This window comes from Corvus brachyrhynchos, unplaced genomic scaffold (genome assembly GCF_000691975.1).
Source record: "Corvus brachyrhynchos isolate BGI_N302 unplaced genomic scaffold, ASM69197v1 scaffold671, whole genome shotgun sequence".
In the NCBI taxonomy this organism is placed as follows: Eukaryota; Metazoa; Chordata; class Aves; order Passeriformes; family Corvidae; genus Corvus; species Corvus brachyrhynchos.
This window is the reverse complement of record NW_008236441.1, coordinates 1155596-1176270: the sequence shown is the minus strand read 5'-3', so window position 1 is coordinate 1176270 and position 20675 is coordinate 1155596. Positions and strand designations below refer to the sequence as shown.

Below are 20675 nucleotides of genomic sequence, written 5' to 3'. Positions count from 1 at the left end.
ATGCTACCCAGCATTCCAGGCTGCTTCACATTCTTCTTAAAATCCAAGTCAGTCTGTGCAAGTATTTAACTAAAACAACCTTCAGCCTTCTACATCACAGAATCAAGTGTTCTCAGGGCTGGTAAAATAGGTAAATAAATATTGGTAAATACAATTAAGTAAGGATAGGGAAAATAAACAGGAAGGAATGAAGAAATTTCCCTAGGTGAGCTCTGTATTCCTTGTTGAAGATGGCTCAGAATCATTCATCCTTATTATCTGCAGCTTATTTGGGTCCTCAGAAAAAAAAATCTTGATATATTTGAGCATGTGAGATAAAAAAGACTGAGTATATACAAATGCTATTTGAACAAGAATATTTGTTTCTGCCATTTAATTAAGCTATTTAAAAGAAAGGAAGGAAGAAAATTGTTCAATATGAAGTACTATGTTATATGTGTTGACTGTTATGAACAATACACATTTTAGAATGAAAAGCAGTAGAATAGAACAGTGTGCTGTGAATTCTTAATGATCATAGAAGGTAAATGCTTCAAGATGATAAATATCACTGTGATTCTAGTTTCGGTAAATGGTAGCATGAGAAGGAAAACATGAGTGAGGTAAGGAAATGGAAACACGGAATAAAATAAATAAAATGAATCTGTTTCTTTTCTACCAGGTACGAACTCATTGAGAGAGGTGTGCTCACCGTTGACGATGCTGGGCTGGTTCCAGACGTGTACACCCGCAACCAGCAACTCGAGACTGAGAATCTGAGCTTGAAGAAAGATCTGGAGAACTACAAACGCTCTGTTGAGTATGTTACTTGGTTTTTTTGAAGCTTTTATATATGGTAGTAAAAGGCCAGATAAAGTAAACCCAAGTACTTAGTGAAAAATAGTAAGTTCCTGTTTTTTATGCTGGCTGCACAGACTTTTACTTCTAGATGACATTTATAATTAAAGTTCAAGTTTCTCTGAGTTCTGTTAGAAATGTAAATCTTAATTTCTTTTATTTGTATTTACTAGGCTAAAAATAATTTTCAATATCCCGTAATCATAACAAATTACTACAGAGAATTGTGTGAGTCTAATATGTAGAACTAAAAAATAAATCGTTATGTGCATTTTGTATTACAGTACTATAAATTACAGCTACCACAAACCTTCAGCATAGGGGAAAAAAAAAATCACTATACATTTATTCTTCATTTTTTTAATTACAAAGAATCTGTCACTCTGGGCTTGGTGGTAATGGTGTGTCAGTGTAAATTACCATCATTGATTACACTCGTGTACGTTGTGGTAGTTTATTTCACAAGCCTGCAGTACTTCAGTTATGGGAGTTAAAATATTTAGCCTATAAAATGGAGAGATGTGGTAATGAACCGCACGTCACATGGCGTTTTCTGGAGAATGGTGTGTTTGCACGTGTTATTCATTGAGAATGTACCGTGAGACTAATGATGCACGCACTTCAGATTTGCCAGTGTGTGGTTTTAAAACATGGAGCTGTAAAGTTAATTCCATCTCTTTGATTTTCCTCAGAATTGCTCAAGTTGCTAATTTTCATTTAGGTTGTTCCTTTCTGTGGAAAAAAAACCTATTCAGATGTTTAATAATAATTTCTGCTGATAATGTTAATTAAATTATTTTCTGATTTTAATGATTTATTACATTTTAAATTAAGGAATTAATTGGCCACAGTCAAGTAGTTTAATAAACAGTGGCAACATCAAGTCCGATATTGCATAGTCTAAATATAACGATGCACTGAGACAGACCATAGAGAAAACATTTCCTTTTTTAATCTGCAGCTTCTTTGGACAATGGGTACTCAAAGATTGTGTCTCATATGAGTGGGGGAGAGTAAGAAGCAGCAATGCAGAGTAAAAGAAGGAAGGACAAAATGTGGCCCTCATGAAATTTATCCTTGACAGTAGTAATTTCAATGAGCTTTATTTTCTTTGTTCCCCACCTTTTTTCTCTCTTCCTTCCCCTCTTCACCCCCTGTATGTAGCAGAACATGCTCTAACAAAATAATCTGAGTGGATTATGACTTGGTAAGAGTTTTCCTGGGTTCGTTGTATTGCTACGTGATTATTTAACAATATAAAGCTCAAACTCATTTTACCATGGTCTGAATAAGCTGGGTTTTTTTCATTAAGAATATCTTTTTACTCCATGGGGTGCCAGAAAAGTTTTTATAGCAGCTGTCTGAGTAGAAGTCTGAAAGATGACATGATAATGTGCAACAGGGAGCAAGCAGGAGAGGGAAAAGAGTGCCAATATATTGGGTTGCTACAGGCTCTCTGTTAAATGAAAGTCCCAACACGCTTTTTTGCATTCTGGTGTTTGTTGGAACCTAAAGTAGCAACACTCTGGTGGCAAACAAATGGGTCACATCACTGGTTTGGTGTTCCGGAAGGGGCACTGAGATTCAGGGCAGTTCTTTGTGTCAGTGTGTGACACAAATTCTGTGTGACCACATCTTGTTCACTGGCATTGCCTGTTCCATGCTGCAGGTACTCCACACGTGCCTTGTTAAAACACTGCTGAAACCAGACCCCCACGTTTGTCCGCTTGCAGGGAGAGCTTTATTTCCATAGTTTGTCAGCTGTTGCTGGAATGCTGTATAGGCAGGTGTAAGTCTGTGCTAACAGTAGTTTGTCACTACTGCACTTTTCAGCCTTTTCGTTTCAAATAGCTTTCAAAGATTTCACTGGTACTAATGTTAAAAGTTCAGCATTTGTGACATTCAGTTCATATAAATTGTTTTGAATAATCTATGAATTAAAGCACTACTGTTTCTGAAATAACTGAAATGTGTGAAACTGAGCATTTTTGCTGTACTTACCGCGGGCTACAGTGTTCTTTTACGTCTTTTGGATAAACCCTGGTCATAATACTTTATACTAAATCCATTTAGTGTAGTGACTGTTAACAGCATTTTTTCTTGTTCATATATTCAGTAACTTGAACCACTGCCTTTGCTGTAGTAAAGTAAATATTCCAGCAGGAGCTAAAATTACCTGGAGGACAATGTGAGTTTTCAGGTTTTCAGAAAGAATGACTCAGAAAGCAGAATGCCTGAGAGCACTGGAGAAATGCTGATTTGGCTGGTTAGAAAGCAAGGGTGTGGGAGCAAGGAAAGTCCTGTCTTTTGCTCTGTGGATTAGTCAGAAAACATTGATTGAGAGCTACAGTGCTCTGAAATGTGCTTGAGGAAAGCTTTTAATTACATTTGGTATTTCTGAGCTTGGGAGTCCTGATGGCCATCTTGCAGAAAAGAGATGTTATTTGGGACTTACGCAGTATGGGGGCCCAGGATAAATGACTGTAAACCAATTACCTCCTGCTTTAATGTTGTTTAGCAATTGGTGGAAGACATTTAGTGTCTAGAAGCTAACTGTAATTGTATTTTGGGTATTTTAATACAGTATTTACATGATTGCATGCAAGCAGGGGGGCAGATCGAGGAGATTGCAGGCTGTTGGTTAGATTTCACTGTGGTGTTTCTGTGTTTAAAGAGAAAATTACAGTTAGCTGCATTTCCTCTGTATAGTGAGCATGTATTTTTTATAGCTTGTGCAATGTCTGAAGGCATCTTGATGTCTCTGCAGACATTAAAAGAAATAAATATCGGCATAATCCTTTTACTCCAAAACTAAGTATAGTTACTACCTTAAGGTTTAGATACACTACTAATCTTTATTTAAATGATTTCTAAAAATGACTGTTGTGTGGTGGTAGAAAGCAAAACCAATTTTACATTGGTTTGCCATGTGACTCTAGTTAAAGGGTACCTCAAATGTGCTCCCCTTCTTTTATCTTGAAGGCTACAGTTGAGCCCCAGTTGGTTGCTAAGGGATGTTGTTACCTGCTGATTGCTTCCCTAATGGAAGCATGGGCTTTCCTTCCAATATGCAGGAAAAATTCGTAAAAAACCACTGAAAATAGTTAACTGTTAAACAAGACTAGTTAATTCTCTTTCATCATCTTCAGTAGTGTCTGGGCACTTTGTTATAGCAACATTCTTCTGAATTGAAAATAGATTGCAATTTCATAGCCATGTTAAATTCTTCCTATTTGATGATATAAAATAGTTTGAATACCAGATATTTTTGTGTTTTCCTATGGCCAGATTCTGTCTGTTGTCTATTTATTTAAACATGCAGTCAGACAAATGTTGTTTCAGGTTTAAGATGGTGTTGGTCACAGGGACTGTGAACTGTGGTATTTAAAAGCTCTTCAAAGGTTTAGGAGTTTCTTATGTAGATGGAATGAAAGTTGTGTCAGGCTTTTGCCTGAGGTTTGTAGTTGAGTTCACAACGTCATTTAGGAAGTGTAAACGTTTGCAGGTACCCCTCTGTCCCTTTTGGAAGCATGCTCACAAATACACAGCCAGCTTACAGCCAAAGTAATGGTCAAAATATAAAGTAATCCTGGAAGACATATTTATTATTTTTGTTAGTGACAACATTAGCAACAAAATTCTCAGTTCATCTCGTCTTTCTGTACCAAAATCTATTCCTGCACGTATTTTTCCACTTACACCATGGAAAAAATAAAGTGCACACTTTTTGTGTTGTGCACCATATTTAAATGCAGCTGTTTAATTACATGGTGCATTTAGCATCTTTGCTGCTAAGAGCCATGTAAACTAGATTAGAGTAAAAGCCTGAAAGTACATGTCTTCTAAAACTGTCTTTATTTCAATTAAAATGTTAGGGCTACAACTCGCAGCATCTTGGGGGATGTAGTCCCACCTAAATTCAGTGCGATCAGGGCATGTAACTTGACTCTGAAAATCCCTACTTGGGTTTGTGGCACCCTGTCCTATTCTGCTATTCTAACAGAAGTACTTGCTTGAGAAAAGTTTAAACGGAGAGGCCTGCAGACTTTGACATATATCTTCCCTAAAATAAATTAATATTAGCTTTTCTCTGGCTGTAGAAACATTTTTTATGCTCAGAACAAGCCACCTGCTGAGCTCTGAAGGGCCAGGGTTTGCATTCAAGGTCTTTATGGCAAGTCAGATTTTGAGTGTGGTGTCGTGAGAGAGTTGTTTCCCAGAACTGTCCTGAGACCACTGATTCATTTACCTCTCGAATGTTTGTAGAAGCCTGAGCAGAATAATTAATGTGGGCTTTGTATCCCATACCAATATCCCGAGTTTCTCTGTTTCCCAGCTCGTGGTGTTTGCGCACACAGCGTGATGTGTGTGCCTGGGGCTCCAGTGGGAGGGGCAGCCCTGCCTGGGTCCATGGCCCTGCCAGCTTTCCCTGAAAGCTGCTGGCATTAATTCACTGGGCTCTCCTTCAGGCCTCTGCTGCAAGCACCAATGTACATGTGTCAGTATGGTAGTTTGTGTAGGTAACAAACATAGTGCTTGCATATACAGTAAATACAAATAATTTGTATTAGTAAATTATTTGTATTTTAAATTTTTAAATATAATGCACTGGCGGTTACGGATCTTCTTCCTGGAGCTCTGATTTTGGCATACTCAGTTTTTATTTTGGTTTTACCTCATTCTTCAGCTCCTCTTGCAGAGGAAATGAGCTTTATTTCTGCAAGAAGCAAATATCTAATTTCAGTGCAAGGTAATTTCAAGCTTCCTTTGCAATTAAACAATTCATCTACTAATCTTTCCTGCCAAACCCGTATCAGTAAAGGCAAGGAGAAAATGTACTGAATATATGCAGAGTATTTTCCTTTTAAGTTTATGGAGCAGAGTATTACTGTATCCTTCAGCCTTAGGGAGGAGGAGAGAGAAGATCCAGCAGGCAGGAATTGTGCAGCAAGATTGATTTATTTAATTATCTTACAAACTCTTGTATAGACTTTCTTCTTCATAGTCTAATTGGACAAAGGATCAGCCACCCCCTGGGTGGATTGGCTAGAAATCCTAAACATCCATTGTCAAAATATTTTTCTGCTGTACCATAAACATAGTTCTACAAGGTTGTAGGTGTTCATAGTTTATAGAACTTCTGCTAATCTCTTTGTGAGAGAGAAAAGTATCCCATGGGCTTAGAAAGAAGCAAGAAAATTCTTGCTAGCAGCAATATTGTATCCACAGCAGAGCATCTCAGGGTGTCCCATGGCTGTGTGTAGAATGTGCTCAGAGAATAACAGGTTATCAGTATGTTTACAATTAATTTTGAAATGGAGTCCTTTTGCTGCCTGCTCTCACATCCAGGGAACACCTGGGGACAGGTTACAAACATGATTGAAGACAGCCTAAAATATTTCTGGCCCAACTTCTTCCAGAACGCTCTCCAAATTAATTTGCAAGGCAACAATACAGATGTGATGTAAATATTAAAAAAAAAAAAAAAAACAAAAAAACCAAAAAAAAAAAACCCAGTATTTTCAGTATATTATCAGTATTATCAATCTTTTACATAGAATTTCAAACAAGAGGATTGGTTTTTGTACCTCCATGAAACTCCTTGTGCTTAACATAAAATTGACCTCAGATCTGAGATTTATGATGCCAGAATTCTTATGGATTCTGTCTAAAGGATCTGAGGGAAGAGGAAAAGTACCCATGGTTTTGCACCTCAGCTGGCAGCAAAAAGACCTCAAAAGTCCATAATCTCCAGCACAGGTTGTACTACCAAGAACTTCCAGCTTAGATACAGTAGGCATGTACATATCCAAAAATTAATTCCATATGTATTCAGCATACCTTGATGCAGTTCACAGGAGGAGACTAACTGCCGTGCATTTTCTGTTTTTACACACAGTAAAACAGAACAGGCTCTCCTAAAAATGCAGAAAGAACGAGACTTCCACCGAATGCATCATAAGCGAGTGGTGCAGGAGAAAAACAGGCTGATTTGTGATATGAAAAGGTACAAAATAATTTTAGTTGCTATACATGTAGCATTAAACATAATGTTTTTAATTGTTGCCTGATAATGAGATAACACTATGGAATCTGAAGTGAGTCTAGCTGCATTTAGTTATGTCCTGGTAAACAGCAGCTCCATGTGACCATCATGCCACACAGGTCAAAGAATTTCCAATGATTTGTTTTTGGTGAGTTTTCTATGATGCAGTATGGCATTAATGAATACACAGTATTTCTAATAGTTGGAAACAATAATGAGATTTTTTTTCTACCCAGATATTTTGCCATAAATAGGTAGTGATTTCTGTTTAGAACCTTTACCCATTTTAAGGGTAACTGGTGTCACACCAAATTCAGAGCCTTTGCATTCCTGATTCTCATAGTTGGTGTTTTCTGTAATCTTGAACTTCCAGTAAGAAACTTGCTATGTTGCTCTGGTTGCAAATAAGCCCAAACTAGTCCATTGCTACTGACTTACAGTAACGTAATTTCTAGATAGGAGCCGAGTTCAGAATCTCTTCTTTGTACAATTTACGCCAGCACTTGTTTTAGCATAGCACTGAGGAGAGGCTTACATCTGCAGCTCCAATGAATTCCCTGAGTTTTGTTGGTATTGTTACCAATCAGTGCATGTAATAGCAGCTCCGCGTTCTACATCCTCACTCTTGGAATGCACACATGCTCATGCAAGAGAGCACTCTGCACTGATTTGTGCTTTGTGACTCAGCGTTCTGCAGGATGCAGTGGTTCTGGAGCTCTTGGTGTCACGTGTTTCTCTTGAGAGATTACATGTCTGAGTCTTAATTTGTCTGAAGAATTCAAGTGCTTAAGTATTCTCAGTGTAATGTGTAGTGAAGAAAAATCATGATCATATTGTGACTGTTTTTTCCAGATGAGGATCTTATTTGGTAGTCAGATAACAGCTGTAGTTCTCTTTCTTCCAGTGAAGTACAATCCATGTGTAAGAAGACGAATTAGCCAAAATTAATGTGCAGTATGTGTATGAAGGATTAAGAACAGGACAAAACTGGACGGATTGTTTTAAGATGTGACCAAACAAGCTGTGAATCCTCTTACTCATTCATCTGACTTTTATTCTTTTTCCTCTTTCCTTGTGGTATTCCGTTTGGTTGGTTACATGCTAAACAGCTTTGCTGTCTCCACTGTGTTGACCTTTTGGTAATTTTACTTGTTTGTTTGGGGAGGGGAAAAGTTATGCAGATATAAATCTTTGATTTAACTCGTCTGTGAGGAATCATTTTTCCTCCTCTTGCTCACAGGCTGAAGGCACATTATGCATCCTATGAACCGGTGCTGAAGGAGCTGTCAGAAAAATACCAGAATACACTGACACAGAAAATGTTAACCAGTTTGGAGAGAGACAAAGCAATGGGGCAGGTAAAACTGTGGTGAACTTGCACAGCTGTAAGGAGTGCTTCTGGTTTTTACTTTGGTAACTACATAGGACATTTCTGGTGAAGCAAGTCACTTATGCAGTAGCCTGAAGCAGAATATTTTGTGAGTTTTGTGATTAGGTGAATTAGCAGTGAAACTTGGTGCCACATAGTAATAGTTGTCAGTGTGGAGTGCTCAGTGCTGCTCTACAGGAGTCAGCAATGTGCAGACCCTGGTACACCTTCAGTGCCAACAGCTTAAGGAAGGGTAGGATATTCACACAGATTTCCCATGCTTCCATCTATGCCTTTGGAAATTGCTTATTTTAACTTCCTTTATTACTGTTTATTGTTATATTTTTTTCCTAAAGATATCCAGGAATGACCTGCTAGTTTAGAAAAAAATACATGAAGAGATCAGAGACAGTTTTATGTCTTGAGTGGAATATTTGAATAGTATCTTTACTCCTCTAATCTTACGTGATGTATACAAGATATTCTGTCCCTTTGGCAGAAAGCAGTATGAGCACAGGTAGGAGGGATGATAGACAGAAAATTACCTTGCATGTGTTTAAGAAAAGAAGCAGGAAAACAAAAAGAAAAAACCCTACCCAAATGCATTTCAGCAGTAGCATCAATTATATGTGGGTAAAATGAAAGGAATTTACCGTGCTCACACTGTCTTCTGACAGTCTTCATCTCTCATTTCCTCCTTTCCTCTGCCTCCAGTTTTTCTCAGGTCACCTCAGGGCTTACTTATAAAACACTGAGGATTATATGTTTGAAATTTCAATAAGGAAAACAAAATGCCCTACAGAAAATGGGAGTTTACTGCCCATATGGAGTTATGCTGAATCAGGAGTACAAAGTATGGAGAAGTGCCCATGCTGTGAAATGTCAGAGATATATATATATATATATATATATATATATATATGGAGGACCTCTGCAGTTATGAACTGTACTCATTCCAGAGCAATGAGTTTTTTGTAATGCATAACATCATTATTTTGTGACATTTTGTTATAACAAAGCTGTAAGTCATATTGTGCCATTAAATTCAAGATCACTGCAGTGACAGCAGTTGCTAAAAGTTGCTGGTGTAGTCAGAACCCTGGTATTCTGTATGTCTGCATTGTTTTAACAGAGTTGTAGAAGTGTTTTGAGAGATTGTGGGTGGCTTGCCTTTTATTGCATTGTTGCTCTGGGTCTTTCCAAAATCTTGAATTAGGAGTTACGTTCATAACTTAGAGACAATAATCAAAAGTAAAAAAATTACAGATGGAATTTATGAAGTACACCAGCATGAATGCTGCATGTTGTGAACAGACACTTCAAAAGTAATGTTTTCATGTTGCTTCCTCTTGTTCTTTCCTCTTTTTAAAATTAGGTTACAGGTTTGCAGGCTGCATTAGAAAGTTTAGAGTTCGGATATACTAAGCAGATTCCTGAGACAAAAGGTAAAATATTCCCATCACCGGGCTCAGACTGGTTATGTATTTTTTTTGTTGTTGTGATGCATCTCAAAGTGTGGTGTAACAGTAAATCAAAAATACTTGCACTATGTTTTATCAGCTGACCTGGTGTCTGAGCAGCAGTTTTATCATTTGAGTATTTTATTCTGAAGTGTATTCACTGAGGAGAGTGAGACTGCTGCAGGCAATACGGAATATGTGAGTAACTTGGAATAGAAATCTATTTTGTGACTGATTTTGTTACTGTATCTGCTGATACTCCCCTTTTTGTGTGTGTGCATGTGTTCTTTGCTCACCCTTCAGAAAGCATGCATTGTGGTCTGCAAACATTTTGAAAATACTGGTATTATGAAATCCAGACTTTCATTTTTACAGAAGATTGCTAAGATGATATAATAGCTGCTGGAATAGTATCTGTATGGTACCACACTACTTCCCTGTGTAATTTTTGCATTATTTTTTCTGTCAGGAAAACCCTAGCACCTCTGCTTTCTTAAGTAAGTGAAGCTCATGCTATCACATTCTCTGAGAGCATCAATCCCATAATAATTTTGAACCTATTTTTCAATTGCAGCTACATTTGATAGTAAGATAAGTTTCATAGGAACCAGGTTTCTTAAATTCTCTTGAAAGTGAGATGGTGCAAAAGGGAAATGGTGAGCTCCATCCTCTGACAACAGAGTATCCACATGTGAAGGGCATGTTGCACCTGCCTTGGTCATGAGCAGGACTCCCATCAGAGATAACTGTTTACTTGAAATTAGAGAATCCTACAAATATTATACAACTTCTAGGTGAAGAATTTGTTCCAATTATGGCAATTTCAATATCTGTTTGTTTTGTGGTTTTGGGGTTCTTTTGTTGTTTGGTTTTTTTTAGCGTGTTAAAGCCTAAATCTCCTTTGGCACTGGTAACATACCCCAGGTAAAAAGCCACTGAGCTACTCCAGCCTTTGACAATCAAGCTTCATTAGTTCCCACGTTCATGGCATTTTTTCCATTGTGTAAAGTTCCTCTAGAAAACAAGTCTGAGAAAAAGAACAGTAGCCACATAAATGTATTTGGTTTTTTTTTTTTTTTTTTTGTGTTTGTAGTTGAGTGAAGAGGCTAGGAAGCATTGCCTTCCTTTCCTATTAAGATACACTCTGGTTTAAGGATATGTAGTGTGGGATCTTCCCCGTGCTTGTGTTTTACAGTGCGGATGCCCCATCTGTCTCCTTTTCATATTAAACATACTTTCCTTTGTAGTTTGATTCTAAAAACCATTCTCTGGCTGTTCAGTCTTGTTTATTCTCCAGAAATCTTGAGAGCACTTTGTAATACCAAGAAGTGACAAGCAAGGGAGCCATTTGATAAATAATTATATAAAAAAACCCTTGTCAGTCTCTCCGACACAAATTAAGCTCATCAGCCACCCACATGCTTCTACAAGTCTTAATTTGCTTCATACCTTGGGTATCATAAATTAATCAGTATTTCAATTCATTTTGTTTCAGTGCTTTGTCCTCTAATGCTACATAATTTTTATTGCCCTCTGTAGGGCATACTCATGTCTCAGTGGGTAATACTGTATCTTTTTAAAATATCTTCTGCTGCCTCTTGAAAGGTGATCATATTCTGTTCCCTCTCGATTTCTCATTCCTGAGAGTATGAGTACAACCCTGAGAAACAAGCAGTGCATGGATACCGGAGAAATGTTTGCTTCATTATTCTCAAAATTCATATTTTTAGTTTGGAAGGAACCAGTGCTGTTGGAGTTGGAAATCTGGGCTATAAGGAGACTGCCAGTTGCACTTCTCAGTCTTCTGGGCTGACTTCTGTGCATTGGGATTTTTGAGTTAGAGGACAGTGCACAGCCAGAGTGGCAAGTGATCCTTGGCCAAGCTGAGCTGCCTCTCCTGGCCAGGTGCCTGCTTTCACTGCAGTGCAGAGCCTGAAGGAAGGAGAAGGGCTCTACCCAGCAGCAGGGCATTGCCCTTCACTGCTCCTGAGGCTGCATTTGTCCCACAGCCTGACTTGACTGTGGAACACCTGGAATGCTGGCTTGGATAGAGGGCACTGAGAGTGGCTTTTAATTAGTTTTGGATTTGCTGAACTGTGAGGTTCTGCACATCCACTTCAAGAAAGTGGGAGGGGAACTTTTTACAAGGGCATGTAGCGACAGGACAAGGGGGAATGGCTTCAAGCTGAGAGAGAGAAAGTTTAAAGTAGACACCAGGAGGAAATTCTTCCCTGTGAGGGTGCTGAGGCCCTGGCACAGGGTGCCCAGAGAGGCTGTGGCTGCCCCATCCCTGGAAGTGTCCAAGGCCAGGTTGGACGGGCCTTGGAGCAAGCTGGGATAGTGGAAGGTGTCCCTGTTCATGGCAGGGGGTGGAACTGGATGAACTTTAAGGCCTTGCAACCCAAACCATTCGGTGATTGTGGGTTTGGTTTTAGTTTGGGGTTGCTTTTTTTTGAGTCATAGAGTGCACAATAAAGAACAAAGGGGAACTTCTTAGTATTCACCATGAGTTTGCATTGTAAATTTGTATCTGGCAGCTAGGTAGAAAAAACTAACAGTACTTAATGTTAATTTTAGGGCAACTATTCTGGACTTTATTACTCAGGCATTTGATGTAGGAGCTTTCAGCCTGCTGCATTTCAAACAATTGAAGATAGCATCCAGAATACAGAGTGTGTAATTTATTTACTAGCAGTTTTTTGCTGTCTCACTGTCAGGCTGCTGTTCAGCTTTGTACAGAAATCCTTCAGGAGAAGAGCTTCTAATAATTTTTAAGACACCTAAAGAAACCTAAGTTTTTATTTCCTAATTCTTGCCTTGCTTGTTTTAAATTGATGTGAAGGACATGTAGTAGTTGGAGAGGAAAAAATTTGTTTGAGAACTAATTAGCAATTATTGTTAGGACTTGGCCATACTGTGGGCTGGTTCTCTCTCTCTCTGATGCCCACTCAGAAATAATCTCTGAAAAAATACTGTGTTTTGAGTTCAGATGGCTTTTTAAAAAGTAATGGATTTTTTTTTTTTAAGGAGATTACATGAAAAACTGGTTGTGTTTTAAATCTGGTCCTTCCTGATATTGTAGCAAGATCATACATAGAGGAACCTAATTATCAAAGAGAGAGCTGATATTTTATTTAGGGTATTGGTGTATATTAACAATGCTTGCACTCTTCCTTACGGATCAAAACACAGTGTTAAGTGGTGCTCTGAAAAAAGACCCCTTTTGCCTGCAGGAATTAAGCAGTGTTGATTGTGGCTTGCTTATAAACCTAAGTGAACAGTGCTATAGCAGCTGGCTCTAAACATGTTATAAAACTGTTCCTTGCTCAGTACTCTTCTTGTATTTTCTAAAAACAACAGCTACTTATTTATTACCCAATTATATTCAAAAGTTGAACTTAATGAGTTTCTTTACTCATGGTTGAATTAACTCATTGCTAAGACTGTTAACTGTGCTTTTCCTTTCCTTGATCTGATGCGACTGCAGTTAGAAGGTCATGCAGAAAGAAATTTAAAATGCACCAGTTGAAGTACTTGAGCCTGGTTGTGCCCATTCCATGTGCAATGCACTCAGAATGGAAAATCTTTAAACCTAAGCTATTGGCATCTCAGTGCAACAGTTCTTTGGAACTCGTTCTTTCCTTTTTTAATAGCTGCTGACTTAAAGCTCTGGAACTGTCATAACACTGTTACTTAACAGGTATGTGTATCTCAAAAGGACCAGCAAACCAAATGCTCTGTGAGCAACATGCTAGTAGATAGCAGTTACTGAGTGAGTAGAAGGTATTAGGCATATAAACCAATTTTGCTGCTTGCTGTTCCTCAGAGAAAGTTGTTATTCAGGATATCTGTGACAGTAGCTTCAATTTTTAAAATGGTGAGTATTTTTAATCCAGGCACAGTTCTTTCCACCAGTTCCAGTTGTACTCAGATTGGGTATGCAGGAAGGTTTTGTGTTTGCTTGATCTGACTTTTTTTGTCTCAAGAGTAGAGGGAGTATTTGGGGTTTTTTTCCTGCTTTAAGTCATCAGGTTTGCATTTTGGTGTAAAGGTCTTAATAAAACCATTTTATAAGAGCAATCATTTAGCAGTGAGTAATGTGAAGTACATTTGTTTCAGTCTGGATTTTAGCTGTATAATGTGTTTTTTCAATCAGATTTTTTTTCAAAGAACTGGAGGGATGTAAGTGCCCAAATCCTATTGGAAATCAGTATTACTTTGTTTTTCGTGCAGACCCATGTACATCCAACAGAGCACTGCAACAAGATACAGGGATCACAAAGGACTGTGTTTGGATTTGTGTAAGCTGCCAGTGCAAAGGCTGTCAGAGAGCAGTGTCCTTTCTGCCAGGTCATGGCAGATGCATTGTGCTATTGTCCACGTGTGCTGTACTTCTTCTCCTATTCCTTTCAACCTTTGATGATTTAAAGCTGTGTTACCTGCTTAGGATTTCTTTGCTGAGTTACCTATTTATCAGTAATTTCTTGTTTGAAAGGTGGGTTGGCAGAAAGTGCAGGGAAACAAAAGGATTGTGGGCTGCAAATCAGAATATTGCATTGGTGGTGGATACTGGATAGGATGGAGTGAGCTGATGTTTCCTCTGGCTCTGAGGGATGGGAAGGAATGCATCCATTTCCCTGTGACTCTCCCTGTACTGCAAGACTATTGCATTTTTGGGGCCAAGTCTAGGGTACCCTTTAGATAAGATGAAATTATTTGTGGAGCAGAGATACATGTAGCCCTGGAATACTTTTTATGGATGGCACAGTAACCTGAATATCTTTTTAATTAAAGTGGTGTTTCTTTGAGAATTTCACATGTCTGGCTAATGTTAGGTAAGGAGATAGCTTCCAGAAGAGTAAATAAAAAGTGTTCTGATGGTATTTTTGTTGGTTTTATTTTAAAGTAGGCCATGATTGTACAAGGAAGAAAGGGTTCGAAGGTCCCACCCAGAAAGCTCTTCGGGAAGCCAGGCAGCAAAAGTTCCTTGTTGTTGCAAGCTCTTCATGTGATCCAGCCGAAGATGCGGAGAAAAAGGGCAAGAGAGATCTAAAGGTAAAGTGCTCTTTCCAGCTGTACAGTATCAATCCTCTTTATACTAAACTGTGGTGACAGACACCTGTCCAATGCGATTAAAAGACTTCCTGCTTAGTTGAAGTCAATAGGACAGGTAGGTAACAAGATTTTTATTTTTAATACGAGTTTCTATTGCAATTAAATTTTCAGGGAATTACAGGAACTCTGATTAATTGAAGCTAGCAGTCTACTTTTTGAGAATCCAGTGTAATCACCTAGCAGAGGAGGAGCACTGGCTGTAATTGCTTCTTGCTCTGCTGTGTTTCTTTTGTAACTTGAGAAATCCTGATCTGTTCCATAATGCTTACAAACTTTCCCAGCCTTTCAGACTGTTCTGGCTGGGTCTAAGAGGGAAAACATCTGCAAGACTAAGGGGAAAAAACCTGGTAATTTTGTAATAGTCAGAGCTTCTAAACCTGAGTATACCAGAGGTGTGTTACTGCTTCAGTTTGGAGGTTGTGCAAAATCAAAATTAATTCCTGAGTATTTTTTTTAATTATGGAAAAGAATGTTTACTTTATTCCAATTATTTTATTTACTGAGGTTGCATTTTGGGACTACATAACAATGCTTTTTATTTTTCCAAATCAGAGTAAACATTGTAATATATAAAATTTCATAAGCTCCTAAAACTGTTACACTGGTCTATTTTTGTTTGAGAACTACAGTTAGAGTTTAAACTGTGTTTTTTGAGAAGGAAAAAAGCTTTACTTGATGATGGTATAGTCAAAAGTGGCTTCAGTCTTTCTTCTCCCTGTCCCCACAATAATATGTCCATGTTAATTAACTTTTTATAGGTTTCTGCCTGGCTTTGCAAGAGCATTTCTTCTGTTTGACTTTGGCAGTTCACCTCTCCACAGACAAACATAGCATTTTAGTTCTGTTTTCATTCTTTTTTCTGCTCCTGAGCCCTCTATATCTATATCTAAATCTAATCTATATCTATACCTGTCTGTATCTCTTCTATTGCTTACTGAAACATTTCTCACCATATATAGCAAATACTTCTCCTTACTGTCCTCACACCTCTTAGTACCTGAGGCGCGTGCCAGTCGGTCCAGCTCCACTTTGCCTGTTTTTCATTCAGTGGTTAAAAACTTCCATGCTAGACTCTCACAGGTATCTCCTCTCTTCATTTTGACTTGTGAACAGATAGAATTTCATAATCCAAGAAGCAATCATTTTCGTGTTTCTGTTTCTACTGAAGTCATCAGAATTTTTATGGAAAACTTCAATAGAGTTATGCTTCACCCCCAGAATATAAACTCTGCGCAGTTAGTGTGCCTGTCTGGCTCCTGTTCTTTGAAATTCATGAGCACAGTTAGTTGACTGGTTCTGGCGAGCATCTGTGTTTCTACAGATCTTATGTTTCCCAAATGAGTCCCACCAGAGGCCCTGATGTCTTTACTTAATCAATTAATTAGAAAACTGAATTAGTTCCAGAAATAAGGCATCAGAAGATATGAGTGTGTTTGAATGTACTAGAATTTTCCATGGCTAAGCAATAATCTAAAACTTTAGGTGTGAGATTAGTTCCATTGTTGGAAGAGATGCTATAGTTCTTTTTCACTTCACATTTCCTGGATCTATTATTTTTAAATATTTCCTTTCCCCTGATAAAGGATTCCAACTTGGATAGTGCATGTGAATTACTGCTTAGGATGTTAGAAATAAAAGGCAGGGGGAATGATGAATGTGTAGAGTGCAAAGAGGTGAGTTAAAATTGTTTAAAACAGAAGAGGCAGAGCTCTGTCCTGTAGTGCACGCTTACTGAACTACAGCTCTAATCCAAAGTATTCAATTAAAATAGTGTGTTCTTATTCAAGTGTTTAGGTGTCTAAGTGTTTGTTTCCATCAAAAGGATGAGGTATAAATGAAGGCCTTGCCTTCTTCCTTAGGTCGATTTTTGTGATACTTGGAGTCAAGCTTGTGTGGTGTCTCATCTCCTCTGACCTATGTCAAAAGATCTTTTAAGTTCTGCTGTGGGTTGTGTGACTTACATTCTTTCTTACAGTGATTCAGCATGAATGAACATCTACCGAAAAGTGTTCCATAAATCGGTCTTGTTCTCCTTCACAATAACAAAAATAATACTTTAAATGTTTTATTGGGAAGGGTAAAATTGATTTATACTTACTGAGATTATGATTCATTTAAATTCTCTTTATACCACAAAGGAAGTAGGAGTTAGAGCATGAATTTGGTCAGTTCCATGGAGTTCAGGTGAGGAATATATAGAAGAAATAAATGTAATTAAAATCCTGTATTTGCATGTGCATTTACAACAAAATAGAGAAAAAGAGAATGGAAGATACGGAAAATCTAGGTAAAATTCACTGTCTAGTATTGTCAAGCCTATTTCAGCAAATGTAAATGAACAATTAAAGCTTACAAAAGTTCAGAGTGAACATATTATCCAATTCAAAAGTTCAGGCATTTGGATTATATCCCATTCAGTAAAAAGCCTCTATATTGTCATGAGATTGTATCCTTGAGATAAAATTATAAATGTTTGTATTAACTGTGCTGTTACATAGCAGTGAACTATGGAGATGGAAATGATTTAACATCTCTTCTGTGTCTGGTAGCTAAATAGTGATCTAACAAATGCCTGTGGTTTTAAGTAGATGCAAATATGATTCATAGCTGAGCTAGAACATTTACTTCAAGGACAGACATATATTGTGTTATTGCAATATCCTGTAAAAGCTGACACCTAATTTAAAACACAGGGTTCCTTTGATGTGAAGTTTATCACTGAAACAGTAAGTGAGAAAGCAACTGGATTTTTGTTCTAAGAGAATGCATTATCCTGATTTTACAATCTTTGTTATGAGACTCAAATTGTAGTAACAGACAATTAGTCTAAACTATTTACATATCTGGCCCTTAATAAGCCAGTATCAATAGCATAAATAGTCTTAGATTAAGAATGTGCATAGAGTACTACTTTAAACATTTAAATTAATTAAAATGCACTCACAGGTCATTAAAATTGTAGAGAACCTTTGATAATGTGAATTTCATTATGCTCTTGAAAACTTTCCTATTTTTATTCTCTCAGGTTCCTTTCAGAATACATTCTATGTTTGATTGCTTTTATAAGTTATTAGCAGGACAATTGCAGCTTCTTTATGTTCACTAAATTAGATTTCTACATATATTACAACCCAATTTAATTTTCTGCAGTTTTACTTGGTGTAAAACTTTATCTAAAGGTGTGTTGGACATTTCTGGAGTTGAGGAATTATCTGTTTCTGTGGAACAGATTTTGCAATTATGGCCATTGTGTATATTAAAAATAGAGAAGTAAAATCCAGTGATCATACAGATATGGCTTTTGTAATTAATAAGACTTTGGGTTGAAGTATCACATGGGTACATGTATTACACTGAGGTTTCTCCTCAGTTCTATGGAAAAAAGAGTACAAAATTTACAAGAACTGCTGTTTCTGTGCTTTCAAGCAGAAGGGAAGATGAGACCAAGTGATTACTTAATCAGATTATTGAGTTTGAATATAAATTATCACAGGTGTATTGGGGACAGAATTGGAAAGATGGCCCCAAAGTAGTTAGGAGGGGTCGTAAATGAAACAGACAGTCACTTTGTGTTTCTAATAATGTGGGTAAGAAAGCACTGATTTGATATTCAGAAGAGAGTGGGTGACTGACAGATACTACTGGGAATGCTTATTTCTACAGTCCTTCCCTGGGACAATAGAACTCCAGACACTGAGCTAAGAAAATTAATACAAGTTACCCAAATATAAGACTGCAGCCTAGAGAAAGGAAAATACAGTGTCTGTGTTTCAAATGAGTTAAAAAGTATAGGCTAAGAAATCATAGACTAGACAGTATAACTTACATTCCTAAGGAAGATGGCAGTGTATAACTGAAATTTTACTCGATATCTGCAAGAAACCGGGGAAAGAAGTAACTGGGAAAATGGATTTGCAAGGAAAAATATTTCAATCCAGTCTGTATTGCATCCATGGAAGGATAAGAGGTACCATGGATAAGATACAAGTGCACTTAGATTTTAAAAAGGCTTTGGATACTGTCTCACAGATTAATTCCTGTGAACAACTGTGGAAATTTGGCCTGACATAATTTTTTCTAAATTAATGGAAAATAGAGTAGGAGCACGCAGATATACTGAAGAGGCTTTTTTGCAGTGATGTATTGTCCTTAATGATCTGGAAAATGGAACAGAAAATAAGCTGACAGAACTTGCAGACCAAGTGGCCTGGGTTTGGTGGGGCTGGAACAGCAAGTGCAGCTGAGGACAGGAGTGGAATTCCAAACCTGACCTATTGGAGAATTGATCTAAAAAAATAACAGACAATGTAAGAAGAGGTACAAAACTCTACCTTTAAAAAATGATCCAATGAACAAATAGAGGTCAAAAAGATTAGAAAGAGTTGATCATTGGCTTTTAATTCTTTTAATTAGACTAGGCTCTAGGGTATGTTGTGTAAAACAAGCTAAACATGAGTTGAAAACCACATAATATTGTGGAATAGCTGAACACTGTGCTGCAGTGTAAACTAGGAATATGGCCTGGACCATGGGGAATATTCCTCTTGCTAATTTCAGATGGCATGTGGCTTTGGCTGCGGTTTTGTGTGCAGTCTGATCACAGCTCTTCAGGAGACAAGTGGAGCATCTACACCAGAGCAGTAAGAATGATTAGAAGTCTATGAAACTGTCAAAGAAAAGGTGAAAAGTGAAATTGGGTAGTCTACAGAAAAGAACCCTAAGGGGAGACAGCATGCATCCTTAAAATAGAAAAGAATTCTGTTAAAAAACCCCAGAAATAAAACCAAAAGCAAATCCCAAATTACAAAACAACTTCTTAGAACAAGTAGTAATAAAGTAGAAATTCAATAAGAATCATTGAGAGTACAGTGGGTGTTAAGCAGCAAAGAAAATGTATATCCTTAGAATATGATGCTTCTTTCCTTTTACTTACAGAATTAATGTTCTGTGACTCCAGTGTTAAGAGTATGATCCAAGATTAACTGTGTGTAATCTAAAATGTGTCCTTTAGTTGGTTTTGATGGAATTTAATTTAAAAGAATTACGTTTTTTGTTAGGCAATTCTGTATTTTTTAAAAAACACTTTTGCTATGGACTTGGAAATGGTAAAAAGAAAAAGCTGCTTTTTAGGTGAAATTCATGTTTTTTTTAAAAACTTGTCTATTATATTCTGTAATGTAATAGATAATGTGATGATGGCTTTAGTTTTAGGATTTTCTCAAACATGTTTAAAGATTTCAGGCCTACATGAAGGAAATGAGAAAATGCTTAAGAATGTTAGCTACAAATAAAGCCGTAGAGGAAATATTCATACAGTTGCAAGACCAGATTATAAAAGACAACTTATTATGTAATTGTCCATCTACCTTTGCAGCTTTGTTAAATCGAGACATGCAACACCTTGCATTTTTAGTAGTAGATTGATTCTTAAAGCCATTGGTACTTCATTAAATTACCTCACAGAGCATCCAGAGGGTTTTCTTTATGCTACAGAGCAAGGCTTATTTTGAGTCAATGCATGCTGCCAAGAAAAATAAAGCAACAGGCCCCCAAGACTGAGAACCAATACAGAAAGCTGTTGGGAAGTAAGATGCATTTGATCCTAATTCTAATTGTACATAGGATTTGCATGTTCATCTATTTCTTTCTGTATTTGAGTGTCAATAATGATAGATTTTAGAGTAACAGGCTGTCTTCAGTGAGACCATGAATCTCACTCGTGCTATAGTCACTTGCAAAAACTGCTGATAATGAAATTACTGGTTTTTATATGCAAATGCTTTGATTTCCTGGAAGAGGGATGTACTGAAACTGTACTGAATTGAAGAAAAAACCTTTTGAGTTCTCT

General features: G+C 37.4%; 1 protein-coding gene across 4 annotated transcripts in view; it reads left to right on the top strand.

The window, feature by feature from the left end:
- Positions 1-20675, top strand: part of SPAG16 (sperm associated antigen 16) — a 359185-nt gene that overhangs the window by 11654 nt on the left and 326856 nt on the right. For 3 of the 4 annotated variants that reach the window (XM_017747132.1, XM_008643578.2, XM_017747133.1), the window contains exons 5-9: positions 662-799; positions 6737-6844; positions 8124-8241; positions 9628-9697; positions 14619-14767. In XM_017747132.1, the coding sequence (XP_017602621.1) occupies positions 662-799; positions 6737-6844; positions 8124-8241; positions 9628-9697; positions 14619-14767 (583 nt within the window). The remainder of the gene's footprint in view (positions 1-661; positions 800-6736; positions 6845-8123; positions 8242-9627; positions 9698-14618; positions 14768-20675) is intronic. The other variant, XM_017747131.1, reaches the window with a different exon arrangement.